The 15,407-nt window shown below is 41.3% G+C and overlaps 1 protein-coding gene across 2 annotated transcripts in view; it reads left to right on the top strand.

The window, feature by feature from the left end:
- Window positions 1-6,928, top strand: part of igf2bp1 (insulin-like growth factor 2 mRNA binding protein 1) — a 52,337-nt gene extending 45,409 nt beyond the window's left edge. The window contains exons 6-15 of one of the 2 annotated variants that reach the window (XM_046034134.1): window positions 443-736; window positions 2,524-2,658; window positions 2,827-2,949; window positions 3,142-3,277; window positions 3,886-4,008; window positions 4,605-4,721; window positions 5,100-5,174; window positions 5,300-5,431; window positions 5,634-5,747; window positions 6,759-6,928. In XM_046034134.1, coding sequence (XP_045890090.1) covers window positions 443-736; window positions 2,524-2,658; window positions 2,827-2,949; window positions 3,142-3,277; window positions 3,886-4,008; window positions 4,605-4,721; window positions 5,100-5,174; window positions 5,300-5,431; window positions 5,634-5,747; window positions 6,759-6,908 — 1,399 coding nt within the window. In that variant the 3' untranslated portion in view covers window positions 6,909-6,928. The remainder of the gene's footprint in view (window positions 1-442; window positions 737-2,523; window positions 2,659-2,826; window positions 2,950-3,141; window positions 3,278-3,885; window positions 4,009-4,604; window positions 4,722-5,099; window positions 5,175-5,299; window positions 5,432-5,633; window positions 5,748-6,758) is intronic. The other variant, XM_046034143.1, reaches the window with a different exon arrangement.
- The last annotated feature ends 8,479 nt before the right edge of the window (window positions 6,929-15,407 follow it).

The following is a 15,407-nucleotide window of genomic DNA, read 5'->3' as shown; positions in this document are numbered from 1 at the left end:
TATTCCATGACTGATGCAGTAATGTGTTAGCATCATTTTACTGTTGTAGTTGGTTGTGTTCTAACAACTTTATGTACTGGTGGGTAGTTGACTCTATACCAATGCATCGTATTTTATCAGCTGATTATATCTTTGGTATAAAAATCTTTAGCTTGTCAAAGCAACTAGTTACTATAGCTGCCAGAGAAACGTCGTGGTGATCACAATATTTGCCTGTAAATACAAGTGCATCAAACTTGCACAGTACTTGAGTAAATGCCCTTAGTTTCATTCAACCACTATCATAGCAATAATAAGAAATGAGCCATTTGTTTGTTTTCAAATGGTTGAAATCTATATGGGAGATATATCTATCTATCTATATCTAATGGGATGCTGCTTGCACGCCTCACATGCCAAGTGCTGTACGTGACCCTCTGCTCATGTGCTGTGTCCCTCTCAGAGCCATCCAGAAGCTGAATGGATACCAGTTTGAGAACAATGCCCTGCGCGTCTCCTACATCCCAGACGAGAACACCGAGCTGGAGGGAGGCCAGCGAGGCCCCGATAACGGCCGGCGCCCTGGTTACGGGCCCAGAGGCGGTCCCCGCGGTGGGTCCCCGAGCTCTGGGATGCACTCCAAACCTCCGCACGCCGACATCCCTCTGAGACTGCTGGTACCAACGCAGTACGTCGGGGCCATCATTGGCAAGGAGGGAGCCACCATTCGCAACATCACCAAGCAGACGCAGAGCAAGTGAGTGCCCGCTTCATCTGTGTGTACATGTGGTGTTTTTTTTAGTCAATGAAACCAAGATTAGTGTATCACTTTCAGTAACATGTGTATCGACACACACACAATCTTAGAGTCTTCAGTAATGCAGTGGTCCGCCTCAACTGGGAAAAGGCTGCTGAGGAGGAAATACACTCATTAAAAACACTCTGGACCTGTATTTATCAAACATCTCAGAACCACTCTTAGGAGGAAAGACACTCCTTCCACAGAGTAGGACTGAGAATCATTTATGGAGTGTCCTACACTGACTTTGAGGATTACTGCGACGACCGTGCTACGTCACTGGAGCAGTAAGAGCAGAATTTAGTTTTCCTGACAGTCGTGGTTTCAAGTTTTAGATAAGGGTAAATATCAATAGAATTTGCTACATTTTTATGTGTATGGGCAAAAAACTAAAACTTAAACTTAAAATATGATGCCACAGCTTTATCTCATAATGGTAGACTATTTTCCATTATGCCAATTATATAGTAGACTTTAAATAACCTTTTTCTCGTCTTTAAAAAATGACTGTATATGCAAATTAAAATAGTATGAAATTTGACTCCCTACAAAAAGCCCTCTGTGGCTGTGGTCACCTCTCCCTGAAGAACATGGAATCTTCTTTATGTCTATTATAGGTGTGGGAAAATGTATTTCTGTAATGTCACCCAGTCTTTAGAAATACACTGAAACAACTAAAGTGGATTCAGACTAAAAGATCAAGTCCTTGAGTCATGCGCAATGTCTGTCTAAGAACGATCAAAGTTTTGACTGATTTATATTATTGCTAAAATTGGTGGTTCTGAAAGAAACATCAATGGTGCAAAGCTGCGTGTTCCCTGTTACAGTGGTTTCTGCAGAGACCCTCTCAAAGTGTCGTTCCTTGCCAAATAAAGGGCCCTGGTTTCTGAAAAGACACTTCAAACTTCAAACCTACTTCTGTCCTTGTCTCAGCTGACTATCACTCTTTGTGGAAGCAGGAAACGACATTAAGAATGAATACATGCAAAGAGAAATAAAAGCTTCCAAACTTGGATTACTGAAGCTTGTTGCAAAAAACTGTGTCATTGATTGTTCGGGGGCAATCAATGCCACGCCAGTTACCCACTCCTAATTAAGTTTACTGATCAATTTTGCCCTGGCCATGTTAACTTCATCAATTCATGTATTCATCATCAGCTCCCCTAAGGCTCAATAACATAAGCACAAAGCAATTTTATCTAAAACAGTACCAGCCCACCGGGATTTCTCCCGATCCTCCTGATTATCAGTCCACCTCTTCATACTGCATTACCTACACCTAACACTTTAAATACAAACACAAAAGATGTCCTTTAAATTAAACAATAGAATACCAAAATACAGCACTGCACAGCCACACTCAATCAATTATGTCACAAGAAGTTATTTCTTAGAAATATCAAAATAGCTGGCACTCTGATAATAATCTAATATTGGCAGATTCCAGATTCACAAGAGAGTGACCACGCCCTGCTTTGTTTTCAAATGTTTCCTTGATAGAAACCAAAACTGATTTCTCTGTGTGGGATTGTATTAAGGTTTCCCTAAAACACATGTCATATTTTCTTTAGAGGGTATATATATATATATATAAAATATATTGCACGACACTTGATCTGCACATTTATGTGTATACTACAGCCCTGTGTTAGACCCTTTTACCATAATAACTTCTGCACCGAACCCGGGACGCACAGAGACTAGAAACTTAACAAAGAGATTCTGGTCTTTTTCTGTTGCTGCAGGATTGACGTGCATCGCAAGGAGAATGCAGGTGCTGCTGAGAAGCCGATCAGCATCCACTCCACCCCTGAGGGCTGCTCATCCGCCTGCCGCATGATCCTGGACATTATGCACCAGGAGGCTAAAGACACAAAGACGTAGGTTTGAAACAACAATCCAGCGTGGTGTATTCAAATGAGGCGGCGTAACATAATCCTGGACAGTTACTGTAATATAAAGTTTGTGTCCAGCAGTAAAATAGTTAAATATTTTTTTTGTAGATAAAAATGTTCATTGTAAATGACCAGTGTTTTTTCTGTTTGCAGTGCTGATGAGGTTCCTCTAAAGATTCTGGCTCACAACAACTTTGTTGGACGCCTGATTGGGAAGGAGGGACGCAACCTGAAAAAAGTTGAACAGGACACAGACACCAAGATCACCATCTCCCCGTAAGACACATACACACACTGAGCTCTCTCATTGTAAGTGTCAAAGACCTAATTCAACCCTGTGAATCAGGGTCACATACGGACATAACATATATGCATCATAAAAGCTTTATAGCAGCTGATAAGTAACTTTGTAGTAAATTGATCACTGATCAGCTATATCAGTAACCACTCCCCTTGTAATGTGTCCAGTCTTCAGGACCTGACACTGTACAATCCAGAGAGAACCATCACAATCAAAGGCGCTATTGAAGCCTGCTGTCTGGCCGAGGTGGAGGTCATGAAGAAGGTCAGAGAGGCCTATGAGAACGACATTGCTGCTATGAACGTGAGTCTGCATAAACACAGGCGCACGCACTAACAGGTGTAGGACTGGGAATACAAAGGGGGCTGAGTAAACAGGGCCCTCATGTGATGAGTATTTTGTTTTTCTGTTAAGCTCTTATTCTGCAAAGTAACTAGTTAAGTAGAGCAGTCAGATATATATTAGGTGTAGTACAAATGGTCATTCAGTCAGGGTTGAAAAGATGGAGATGTTTTTATTTCATTATGTCGCTCATCATGGCGATGGAGCTGTCGTGGTCACTGCTCTTCAAATGGACGACAGTAATACTCCAAGCTGATAAGATATTCTAGCTAGTTAGCTGGCTCGGTAGGTAGCATGTCTATACAACTACTATACATACTATACATATTTTTCAGCAGCAGCTTGTTGGTTGATTTATTATGGGTTCATGCTCATATTTTACACAATTATTTATTTGCCTAATAATTATTTGTGAATTTTTTCAAGGCTCAATACTCTTACGAAAAACCAAAATATCTAACATATCTAATATATAACACTTTCCAACACACATGAGCTTTATGTTCCAACATGCACACGCACACGCAAAACTCCAGATGGTTTCTAACCTGCAGTTTTCTTCTGTACAGCAACAGACCCACTTGATCCCCGGGCTCAACCTGGGTGCGCTGGGCCTCTTCCCCTCCTCCTCCAACATGCCCCCCCCCCCGCCCGGAAACGCAGCCGCTGGTGCCCCCTATGGTTGCTTTGGGGTAAGAATACCTGCACCGAAAATTCCCAGAGAGAGACGTCAGTGCAAACCACTTACTTTAATGCACTGACTTTGTCCTTTCAAACCTCATAACTTTTAAAGGTTACGGCTTTCAACTTTCATAAGCCTCTGATCAACAGACAAATGTGTGGCGACCAAATTAAAATTAAGTTTTTTCCCCCCTGAAATGAGTACTGAGGGGACAGAAGATTATGGTGCCCTCTGTTCTGTTCCTTGATTAACTTCACCATAAGTCCATACACAGTACATGTGTGCTAGAGTTTCCACGCGACACTTGTTTAAGATGCGTACTGGCCCATGGTTAGCTTCTAAACTAGCTGTGATGTCATCAATCCTGCTGGTACGTGCAGGTGTTGAACTGAGATTTAAGGTGAGCTCAGAGAAACTTTCCCTCCTTCAGCAGATCAATGTGAAAACTAACTCTGCACACACATCTTTCTGCACAGTGAAGGAAGAAGAAGCAAAGCACACTTTTGACTTGAGGGGAATTCTGACCAAAACCCCTAGTAGCTATATATTAGTCCTGTAATAGATATTCAGTTTATGAAATTAAATGTTGTCTTTGTGTGTTTTCAGGCTCCAGAGCAGGAGACTGTCCATGTTTACATCCCAGCACAGGCAGTGGGAGCCATCATTGGAAAGAAAGGACAGCACATCAAACAGCTGAGCCGCTTCGCTGGGGCCTCCATCAAGGTCTGCAATTTACAAAATGATCAAACATGCTACATACTGATTAGGGAAACATATCACAATAACAGACTACACTATGCTGAGAAGAAGCTCTGCAGATACTACTCAGGGCTGAAAGAAAACTACAGAGACCTCTGCATGTTTTTAAGGGAAAAACCCCCCATTTAATTTCTATTAGAATTTGCAGTTTAAAATGTATAATTTTAATCACACATTTTTAATGCATAAATTAGTCAAAGATAAGGCAGCAAAGGTGTAAATATAACATTATGCATTCAGGTCTCAGGCAATTAAACTAACCTAGGCGCCCCCTACAACCCTGACTTCTGAAACCAAACCTAAACCATTGAAGGTCAATGATGTGTGTCTCCTTTCCTCCAGATCGCCCCAGCTGAAACTCCAGACTCTAAAATGAGGATGGTGATTGTGACAGGTCCCCCTGAGGCTCAGTTTAAGGTAAACACTCACAAGACATTTCCAGCTGATAAATGTTAATGCCATTTATTTTGCGTAGTATCTTATTTGGTGTATCAAACTGCTGGTGAGGCAATATTAAAACTGCTTTTGTCTCCCCCCTGCAGGCTCAGGGCAGAATCTATGGCAAACTGAAGGAGGAGAATTTCTTTGGGCCAAAGGAGGAGGTCAAACTGGAGACTCACATCAAGATGGCCGCTGCAGCTGCAGGAAGAGTCATTGGCAAAGGAGGCAAGACGGTAAGCCACTTGAACCTCGCCTCAAGTCCTTCCTTGCTTAGGCATGCGTTGGTTACCACAGCAAGATTTCTGCCCACTGAAGGGTCTTTAACCCTTAGCTGTCGAATTTGTAAACTAACCTCCACATTTTGCCGTCAAACCTACAACGTCCTGCCATAAGGCCATTACTTTCTCCTGTAGTAACCAACACTTGTGTCTCCAGGTGAATGAGCTGCAGAACCTTACAGCAGCTGAGGTGGTGGTCCCCAGGGAACAGACACCTGATGAAAATGACCAGGTCATTGTCAAGATCAATGGACATTTCTACGCCAGCCAGGTACTCCTGCTACTCTGTTGCCACATTACGCTTTAACATAATGTACCTTTAGCATGTAGCTAAAGTGCCATAAATTATTGAACCAAATACATAATCATATCTTAAAAATAGTAGTTTAGTAACAAACCTATGAACTCATTAGTGGCAAATAACTCTGAAATGCCACAGTAAGCCAAAGTTACCAAGCAACACCAGTAACTGTAACATACCAAATAAAACAAAACTTAACAATGTAAAATACAGTTGAATTTTAACGGTTTTAATTTTTTTCGTTAATTCTTAATACAACAGACTACGCTTGCTAATCTAGCCATAAAGGCCAACTCCTGTAATTATGCCCAGCCCCCGCTAGCATAGCTACCAAAAAAACGACTTGTGGTGTACCTCGTGTCGATTTCTGGGTCCCGTTCCTTTCTCTTATTTACGTGCCTCTCCTTTGTCCCATAATGAGTAGGCACAGAGCATTATTACATTTTTATGTAGATGATACTCAATTACTGTATATCTTCACTTATGCAGTGATCAACTCAAAAAGCTTGGGACAGAATCATTCCTATACTAGGACTGTTTAAATAAGTCACTTCTAGTAATCAAGAAGTCTGCTTACGTTGCGATGCTATGCCCATGTGGAGCACATGGCTGTTTGAGCCAAGAACTTATGATGTTCCTGTGTACCTGTGATGTTTTGACTTAAGTCGTGAGGTGGCCCAAGATATTTTGTTCCAAAAGACTGCAAAACAGAGAGTAAAGTCATATTGTTTGCAACAGAGCTACATTAGCATTCTGAGTCCTGTTTTTGTCCACCCAACCAAGTCCAATATTCACTCTCCTTTTAGTTCTGGTTTGGTCTCCAACAACTCTTGAGAAAAAAATCTGGCTCTTGAGCTGCCATAGGCTGCACTATGTTCACCAACTGTTTGGGGCTCGGACAGGCTAGATAACATTCATATGTTGGACTAGCGCAGCTTTCAAATTGATCCAAACCATTCTCATCTCTCCTCTGTCATCCAGTTGGCTCAGAGGAAGATCCGGGACATTCTGACCCAGGTCAAACAGCCACAGAAAGGCGGCATGGGCTCCGGCCCTAACCCCCAGGGCTTCACAGAGATGGGCAGCCCTACCCAGGGACTGACTCAGGAACACCAGCCGCGCAGGAAGTGAGGGTCCCCGCACCCTCCTCATCTACCGTGGGGCCCCCCCCCACGCCCCCACCCCCCGCCTGACGGACAGACAGACAGACACATGCACAGACGGATAGACAGACGGATGGACAGATACAGGAGAGCGACACACGGACCCAGCGATAGACAGGGAGACATATAAAGAGGGAGGGAGTACGCCCGATAGCCAGAGAGAAAGATGACAGAAGATTATTAAAATCGAAAGATGAAATTAATTAAAAAAAAAAGAGGATTGAGATAAAAAGAAACCAGATGCCAGGCCAGAAGAGAGACTGATTGAGGATGGAGGGATGAAGGAAAGGAGGGATGGAGAGAGGGAGGGGCGGTCACCTCCTAGCGTGCCTTTGTGGGGCTGCAGCCAGCTCCTCATCTGCTACAGCTCTAACAGATCCTGCATCCGACAGGTTTAAACAAAACGGCCGACTTTACCCTCCTTGTAAGGACTGTTGTTGTTTACACCTGTCCACATGGGTTTAGAGGCTGGCTGGACAGATCCTTGTTTTCTAAGACACACTAGCAGGGGCCTGTCTGTTCCTCTGTCACCCCCTAGAGACCTCTCCAACCATCTGCGGTCAGTCCTATATTTTAAGGGTGGTTTTTTTAAACATAGAGATATATGTATAGAAATGTTTTATTCAGAGCTATTATTGATAGAATGCAGTGAGGCAGATCCGGGAGAGGGAGCAAGGAAACTGCTGCAGCGGCACTGGGGGATAGGCCACGGGTCTGGCTTTTGCCACACCCTAACCTCCTAGCCAATGAGAGTCTAGAAGAGGGGCCGCAGATGTTAACACTGCTCTTTAAAGACCTCTCTGAATAGCGGAGAGTTTAGATGGGAAAAAAAAGGAGAAAATGGAGAGAATATGAGGTTGTAAATATATAATCTTCATGTAAATGTTAACAAATGCTGTGTCTGGCCGCCTTGCCTTTTTAAAAAAAGGGGTCTCCTGTATATTTCCCAGTCCCTTGTCTATGATATGTAGCATAATGTAACCTACAACAAGGCCGGGGCTGGGGAGCCACTGAGCTCCCCCTTCCACATTTAGCCGTGTGGCGGAAGGCGCAGCAAGAGACAGTAAGAGGAGCGGAGGTCGCAGCTGGTCCTGCAGTTCTATTGCAGCGACTTAGCTCACACATCTGAAACCATTATAAAAACAGCCAGCAGCTATGCTAGCTGGCTAGCGGCCCGCACCTTAAACGGCATATTTTATATATATTATATATATATGATATGTGAGTTAGCCCGGCCCCTCCAGTGAATGTATTGAAGGCAGCGAGTTGGGTGTGAGGTTTTGCTGCACCTGCATCAATAAGTCCTGCAATGACAGACAGACAAGGTGTGTCTGAGACGTTCTGCTCATTGCCTTCAAGGCCAGTCTTTGACAGGATGGCTTTCTCCTCAGAGGAGCTGGGGTCCTTAAGACCATCCCTGCATTGTTCATTTGCACATCTAGTGCTTGTATTAATAAAAAATGTTTTAAGACTGGCCTTGGCCGAGCGCAGGAACCAAAAAGGCAAAGTCTTCCAAAGCTCCTTGCCTTGAGCTCAGAGAAGGTAAAATCAGACTGAAGGGAAGCGGCTTCCTCGTTCTCTCTCCCAATCTGCCAAAGGCCTGTGGGCGGAGCCTCCAGACCCTGTCTGTGTATGTTGATGAGGGGCGGGGTCTACGCCGGGACGCTCTTGCCAAGATTAGAAAAGATTAGAGAAGAAATGAAAAAGAAAAAACCTACCTCAGGGTAAAGTTACCTCAGTATTCCTAACTTTCTTTTGCTTGCTGGTGTTTTATATAAGAAGAAAAAAAAAGAAAAGAAGAGCTGATAGTCCTGAATATTTTTTATTTTTTTAAAGAAAAAGTATTTTTTTTTAGGTATTGTCTTGTTGCTTTGGTTATTTTTTTCTGTTTTTTTTGGTGTGATGATGGTTGAATGAGCTCAGGATGACGGGGAGGCTGTGTTTTATTTCCAAAGCAGAGAGAGATAAAATACTGATCTAGAGAGGAAATGGGGCGAGTGCCATTTTGCCTTTTTTAGGTGAGGAAACACGCTCTCTGACTTCCTGAAGTGTGAGTGCAACAGCTGTTGTATGAAACGGAATATTGGCCAATGGGGAGTGGTGTTAACTCGAGAGGGGGTCCTGAAGTGCATACGGTGACCAAACACGCCGCTGGGTGCTGGTTTTACTGAGCCCGCGTCAGCAGAGGGGTTGATACTAATGATACTTACTGTCATAAAGACTTACCCATCCAGACAACCTCCTCCTCACATCACACTGTCTCACTGCAACTGCCCATTGTCATGGCTACTGGCCCGCCATGTGCCCTAAAGGACCTCCCTCTCCTGCCTTATTGTGATGACATCATCATAAAGCGCCAAACATTATGAGAGGGCTTTAAGCGTTCAAGAGGTTTAGTTTCTCACCCCCAAAGAAGACATGTGAGAGTGAGCTTTTAAGCCAAATTTCATCAAATCCTGTCTTTCTTTACCTTTCTCATCCGGAGGTTGAGAATGTCAGACCGGAGTTGTGTTGAACGCAGCAGTAGTGGTTCATCTACAGCCTAACTGTACATGGAGACATAAGAGGGCATTCTACCTAAACACACACACACACCTGAACTAGCTCTGACTTCTCTGAATGTGAATATTTATTACCTGTGCAATGACCACAACACCTCAGATGCTCCCTGTTGGCTACATGTGCGCTTGGTATACGTATGTTTGTGTGTGTGTGTGCGTGTGTGTGAGAAAGTGAATGCACGTGTGTGTGTCTGGGTTCACTGGTTTTAAATGTTCATTTTTGTCAGGGTGATGTGGTTGGGTGAAACTTTACGAAAAGCAGAAAAAAGTAGGACGAGAACCTATGGCCCTCCCTCCGCCTGTGTTCCAGCTAACCGAGGAGGGAGAAATCCAAGAACCTGTGAAAAAATGGGAGCAAATAAAGAAAAGCAAGAGAGTTTAAAAACAACATTAACACAGTTGAGTAATAGATTAAAACCTGTATATAAGATGTTAAAAAAAGGTGATGACGATACTTTTGTACTTTTGGAGAAAAAAAGAATAAAAAATCAGAATGGGAAAGGCCGTTGAGGGGAAAGATTGCGCCAAGCCAAGTCACTGAAGGACACTGCCAGATAACTCACAATCTTTTCAATGTCTTACCTGTACTTGGCGACATACATCGCCAATCTTCATCGGCTACCCCACCAGCTCGCCATCAAACAGGGGAAAGTCTATTCTATCATGTCTATGCTTCCATTTTTTTTGTCCAGAGGTGGTAACTTCACAGTTCAACATGGTTGTTCTTTAAGTTTCCACCTCTTTCCAAACCATAGAGCTCTGTTCACAACCACCAAGACACGCTAGTTAGGATTCATGATTCAGCCTGCAGCCATTTGGATATTTTTTTTTTTTTGGGGGGGGCGGGGTGTATTAAGTTTTGACAATACAGCAAGCTTTATTTGGACGTGACATCTGGGGACGTACTGTTGCACTAATTGATGAAATATGTCGACAACGTCAAACTATCAGAACGACTGAGAACCTTCTGTAACACCTGATGCAATTCTTTAAAGAAAAAGGTGGAGACTGAAGGGAAGAGGAGAAGGCAGGGTGGGAGCGGGGGAGGAAGGAGAAGGAAGGTGGTCAGGTGTCTGGGATGAGGTGTAGGAAAACAAACCTTCTTCTTCGCCCTCTGTCCTTTCCCAAAAGTAAAATGCTTTCTCCTTGTTTTTGCCCTTCTGTACTCCGGGAAAAGAGTGAGAAGTTTTTATTTCCTTTTTATTAAAAAAAAACTAAAAAGATCATTTCATTTTTGGAGCGGGCGGGAACGTCAGGGTCCCTCGCCCTCTCTTGCGCTGGTCTGCATCGTGTTCGTTTTGCTCACTTCTGTTCAAGAAGTTTTGGTTATGTAACTTTTAACCACCGCCATTTTTTTTATTTTATTTTTTACAATTGATGTTCTGACTCTTTTTGGACATTGTTGAATTTCATCAAGTTTTGGTCTTTTGGTTTTAAATACACAAATCTATTAACAAAACGGCTACTAAATACAATGAACTGCTAACACGTAGCTCAGTACATGACGGTAACTGTGCCAAACACACAGGAATGGGCTCAGTCAAAAATGCAGTATAGAGCCATTTGGAGCAAATAACCTGTAATACTGAACTCATAGAAAAGGTCAAATGTAAGATAACCTGTGTAGTATTTCAGAGCAAATATTACTACATTCAAATGGTAATATCTCATCTTGAAACTGAACTCTTCACGTCTTGTTTTTGTATGTGCAGTAGAGACAATACATGCAAATCAAAGCCTGCATCCTGAGTAGGACAGAAATTGTAAGACCTTTCTTATGTTTCATCTGGTTTTCCTGTCTGCCACAAGGAAATCAGATCTGGATCATTTCTGGGGCTCAAACGTGAACCCTCAGTCCTTTTCTTTATGCAAGCTGAGAGATATATTGATACGTTGTATCAGCTAGGACAGAGTCTGGCAGTGTGAGGTGCCACACAGTGTAAAAAAAATTTAAGTTGCCACGCACTAACATGTAAGCATCAAACTTACTGAGACTGAAAAAGGGCCACACCAGTGTACGTTTTATCCCATTTTCTATAAGTTGCTATTTAATCTTTTTGCTGTGTATTTTCCTAAACACATCATATACAACATATTTCCAAACATACCACCATATTTAAATTTGTGAGTCTTGATTGGCTTCCTTTCCATTTCACTATGACTATGGAAAAAAACGTTGAGAAGACATGCTGGAGTCAGATCATGCTTCAACGTGAACAAGGCTGCATTAACCTGGGCAACAAGTTTGCTGTTGGGGCCCTAAAGGAAACCCCCCTTTCCAAAAACCTGCATTGATTGCTAATTAAAGGTACCCTGTGGAGCTTCCTCCCAAAAACAAAAAAGAAAGTTCAGTGTTTCTCACCCAAAAGTATTGTGTGTATCCTTGTGGTCTAAAAAAGTGTCGAATGCAATTCCTTCCAAATTCAAGCAACTTTTAAACCTGCAATAATTTAATTTATTGGCCACTTGGGGGCAACAAAAAACGTGCCGATAACAAAACATTGATGTAATATTACCAGGTGAAGTTAGTAAACAGTTACACATCTAGCCTATTACCATTCAGTTGGAGTCGTGTTCCTTAAACTAAGCCATTACAGCTGAGGTATCTTAAAAAAAGCAAAAATGAGCTGAATAATGCCAAAAACGCTCTGTAGAGCTGAGGGGAACTGCAGTCAGGTGACACTTGGCTGTGGGCTGATCACTTCGAATGACCCTTTCACATTTATTCAAATTTATTAGAGCACCTTTAAGTCTCTGCAGCCTGACTGGTGTAGTGTAGTGAAATGCATTGAAAGTAATGGAAAAGCCCAGAAATCTAAAACACTAGCACATGCTTAAAAATACTCAGCACTAATATAAAGTACATGCAGTAAATGGGCTAAAAACTCACTGGTGTTGTCCCTTTATTTAAAGATTGGAAGCATGGATATTCAGAGTTTGGGGTAAACTGTCTTACCCAGCTTCTTGTTTGTGGCAGCAGAGCACAGTATTGCTTTATAGACATTACAACATGTAGCTCAGCCTTGACGGACGCTAAATAAAAATTGACAGACTCCAAGCTATGGCGAGGACAGTTTGCAATAAAACACTGCAGACTCCTACTGTCCATCTGCAGAGACGGGCTCCGAGTCTGACAAATTTGAAACAAAATGGAGACCCCGGCAAAGGGACGCCTTACCGGGACGAAACAAACAAACCTCTTGACACATAACTAGGAACGCTACCTCAAAACGTAAGCAAACTCAGCCAGAAGATTGTTTCTTTTATTTTCTTTTATTATATAGTAACAGACAAGAGCAAGTAGTCAGTCGACCAGACATGCAGACAGAAAGGACAGACAGTCCTATATTACTGTCACAATTTTTTTTCCACTCAACTTTAATTTATTTTTCGGTTTTTGAAACGTAACCTCTCCAGCTTAGAGACGGGACTGTAAAAATAAATGAGTAAATAAGAAAAAATGACAAAAAAAGACAAAAAACCCAATATGGACACATTGTGGTGCGGGACAAGGATTTTCTTTACGTGTTGGGTAGAGTATTCAGCAACCTGATTGGTCCACGTAGGGCCCAATCATGACGAGGTGTTCACTTTTGCTCTGGAAACAGTTTCTCTTTTCCAACCTAACTGTTCAAAGCTGATTCTACTCAGTCACCTCACCTTGACTCAGAACTAAACACGGCTGTTTTTTGTTTCTTACCTGCCTTCGACCGCTAAAATTACCCACAATTTCACCTCCTGAATCAAGGGGCACAACACCTGTAACCATGTAATTGTTTTGTTGATCTACCTCTTGGGGAAAAATAGGTAATTTTTTTTTTTTTTTTTTTTTTTTTGGAAAAAGGACACAAAAATAACAAAAAAAAAGTTGCTTGAAAGAAATATAGGTAAATGAATAACTGGATAGCGGCATCACCATATACTGTAGTGGATAGTCCATTAAAGGAAAAAAACATTTACTTCTTCCAAAGATGATTTTGCTTTATTTCTCCATTTTAGTTGTTTTTAAAGGATTATGAAATTGAATAATAATCTTAAAGAGGAGACAAAAACTTACCACCTTTTTTTTTTTTTTTTTTTTTTTTTTTTTTTTTCAAACCCAACATAAATGAGATTTCTTTATCCAATTTGCATTTTGTTTTGTTCATTTCATTAAACTTACACTTTTTAACTTCAAAATATTCTTCATGTTTTATTTTGGTTGACTTCTAATATTTTCTCTCTCTTTTTTTTATGACAGCAGATTGTATCTCTTGTGTTTGGGTGCATTTAGCATTTTCTTTCTCTTTGTGAAAAGCCTACATGAGTTAGAGCGCCCTGTGAGGACCTTCTACACTGATGAATGATCTATTTCCACTTCTGATGAGTCGTTTGAAAAAGCAAAAGGACCTGTTGTTTTAGCTGACTGTAGAGCTGCAGGTGGGAGGAGGGAGGCCCTGTATCATTTCTGTCCTCCTCATGCTGCTCGGAGCTGGATTCCACTTGACTAATCTGATCTGGGCTCAGCCTTCATACTGAAAACTAAGCTCTTCATGCGCTTTGGTCGTGCATCCATGACTGTTTGCTCACATCCCAGCTACTGAGCTGCAGCGTGAGAAGGGTTGAGTCTTCCTCCTTCCACCAGATTGCGCCTTTGGTCTTTACAGTATATGGACTTTCACCCTCTGCCTGCCTGATTCCTTTAGTCCTCATCAACACTTGTTTTAAACTCCTTGTAAACAAAACAGAGCATAGATATGAATGTGTTATTAAAAGATGAGAAAACGGAGCTCTCGCCTCCTTGTGGTCTTTGTGTGTGGTTTCTATAAAATTTACAGTAACCTTAATTCTTATACCATCCCACCTAGAAAAAAACCCAATGGAAAATAACTTTGTTTTTGCATTTATAAGTTTCTTTGAGCACTGACAAGGAAAAAACCTATTTGCTAACTCATACTGTTTTTCTTATGAACTTTTACCAAACGCTTGAGATATCCATTAACTGTAATAGTATACAGTTTCAACAATCTGTACAAAATGTTTGTCCATCAAAGTAAAATTAAATATATTTCTCTAGTTTACACATCTCTTTATGGACAAGAGCAATATGTTAAACCTGACAAATAAAAAAATTACATCATAATATAAACATGAAACACACAAATAATGTGCTGCTCCGTCTTTGTGGAACCAGACCTGCTTCTCGGTGTTTTGAGTGATGAATCCTGTTAGTGGTATTCTCCAAAGTATTTAGTGTTAGTATTTAGCGTTTATGTCACCAAAATAGCCATTGTCGGAGATATAAAACAGTTAAATGAAGGAGTTTTGTTCATTATTTCACTGTAGGATCAAATGATGACCAACTTGTTTGTCTTCCTTTATTAATTGCCTTTGTAGTTCCAATATTGTTCAAATAGGGGTGAAGGTGTATTAACACAGGCTGTTCCAAAGTGTTTACAAATTTTAAGGCTTCATTTACTTCCATTGCTGCAGAATAACCAAAGAAGGTAAAAACTAAGTTAAGGTCAACAAAACTGAGAAATAATGTAAATATCAGAGATATACAATTTTCAGGGATGAAGTAATGAGTTAACAACTTCAATTTACATTTCATTGGACTTGAACTGTATTTCAATAAAAAATTGAAAAATTGGAGGGGTTCTAAAACATTTGACTGGGGAAGTGAACATAATTTCATGTATATATATGTTGTAGTCATTTCTTCAAAGACACAGTGGCATAAAATGATATTTGTCATACAACATTTTGTAATCAAAAAAGGAAAATACATTTTATAACCAGATATCACAACTCAAAATGTGCTCTACCAAACGGTTGAGAAGTCCAATTAAACATTATGCAACAAAAACAAAACCCATAGAGATAAAGATGAAACCAGAACTCAAGTGACTCAAAGGCTTTAGGAT

Source organism: Micropterus dolomieu, linkage group LG02 (genome assembly GCF_021292245.1).
Source record: "Micropterus dolomieu isolate WLL.071019.BEF.003 ecotype Adirondacks linkage group LG02, ASM2129224v1, whole genome shotgun sequence".
Classification (NCBI taxonomy): domain Eukaryota; kingdom Metazoa; phylum Chordata; class Actinopteri; order Centrarchiformes; family Centrarchidae; genus Micropterus; species Micropterus dolomieu.
The sequence above is the reverse complement of the archived record's forward strand: the minus strand, read 5'-3'. Positions and strand labels throughout refer to the sequence as shown.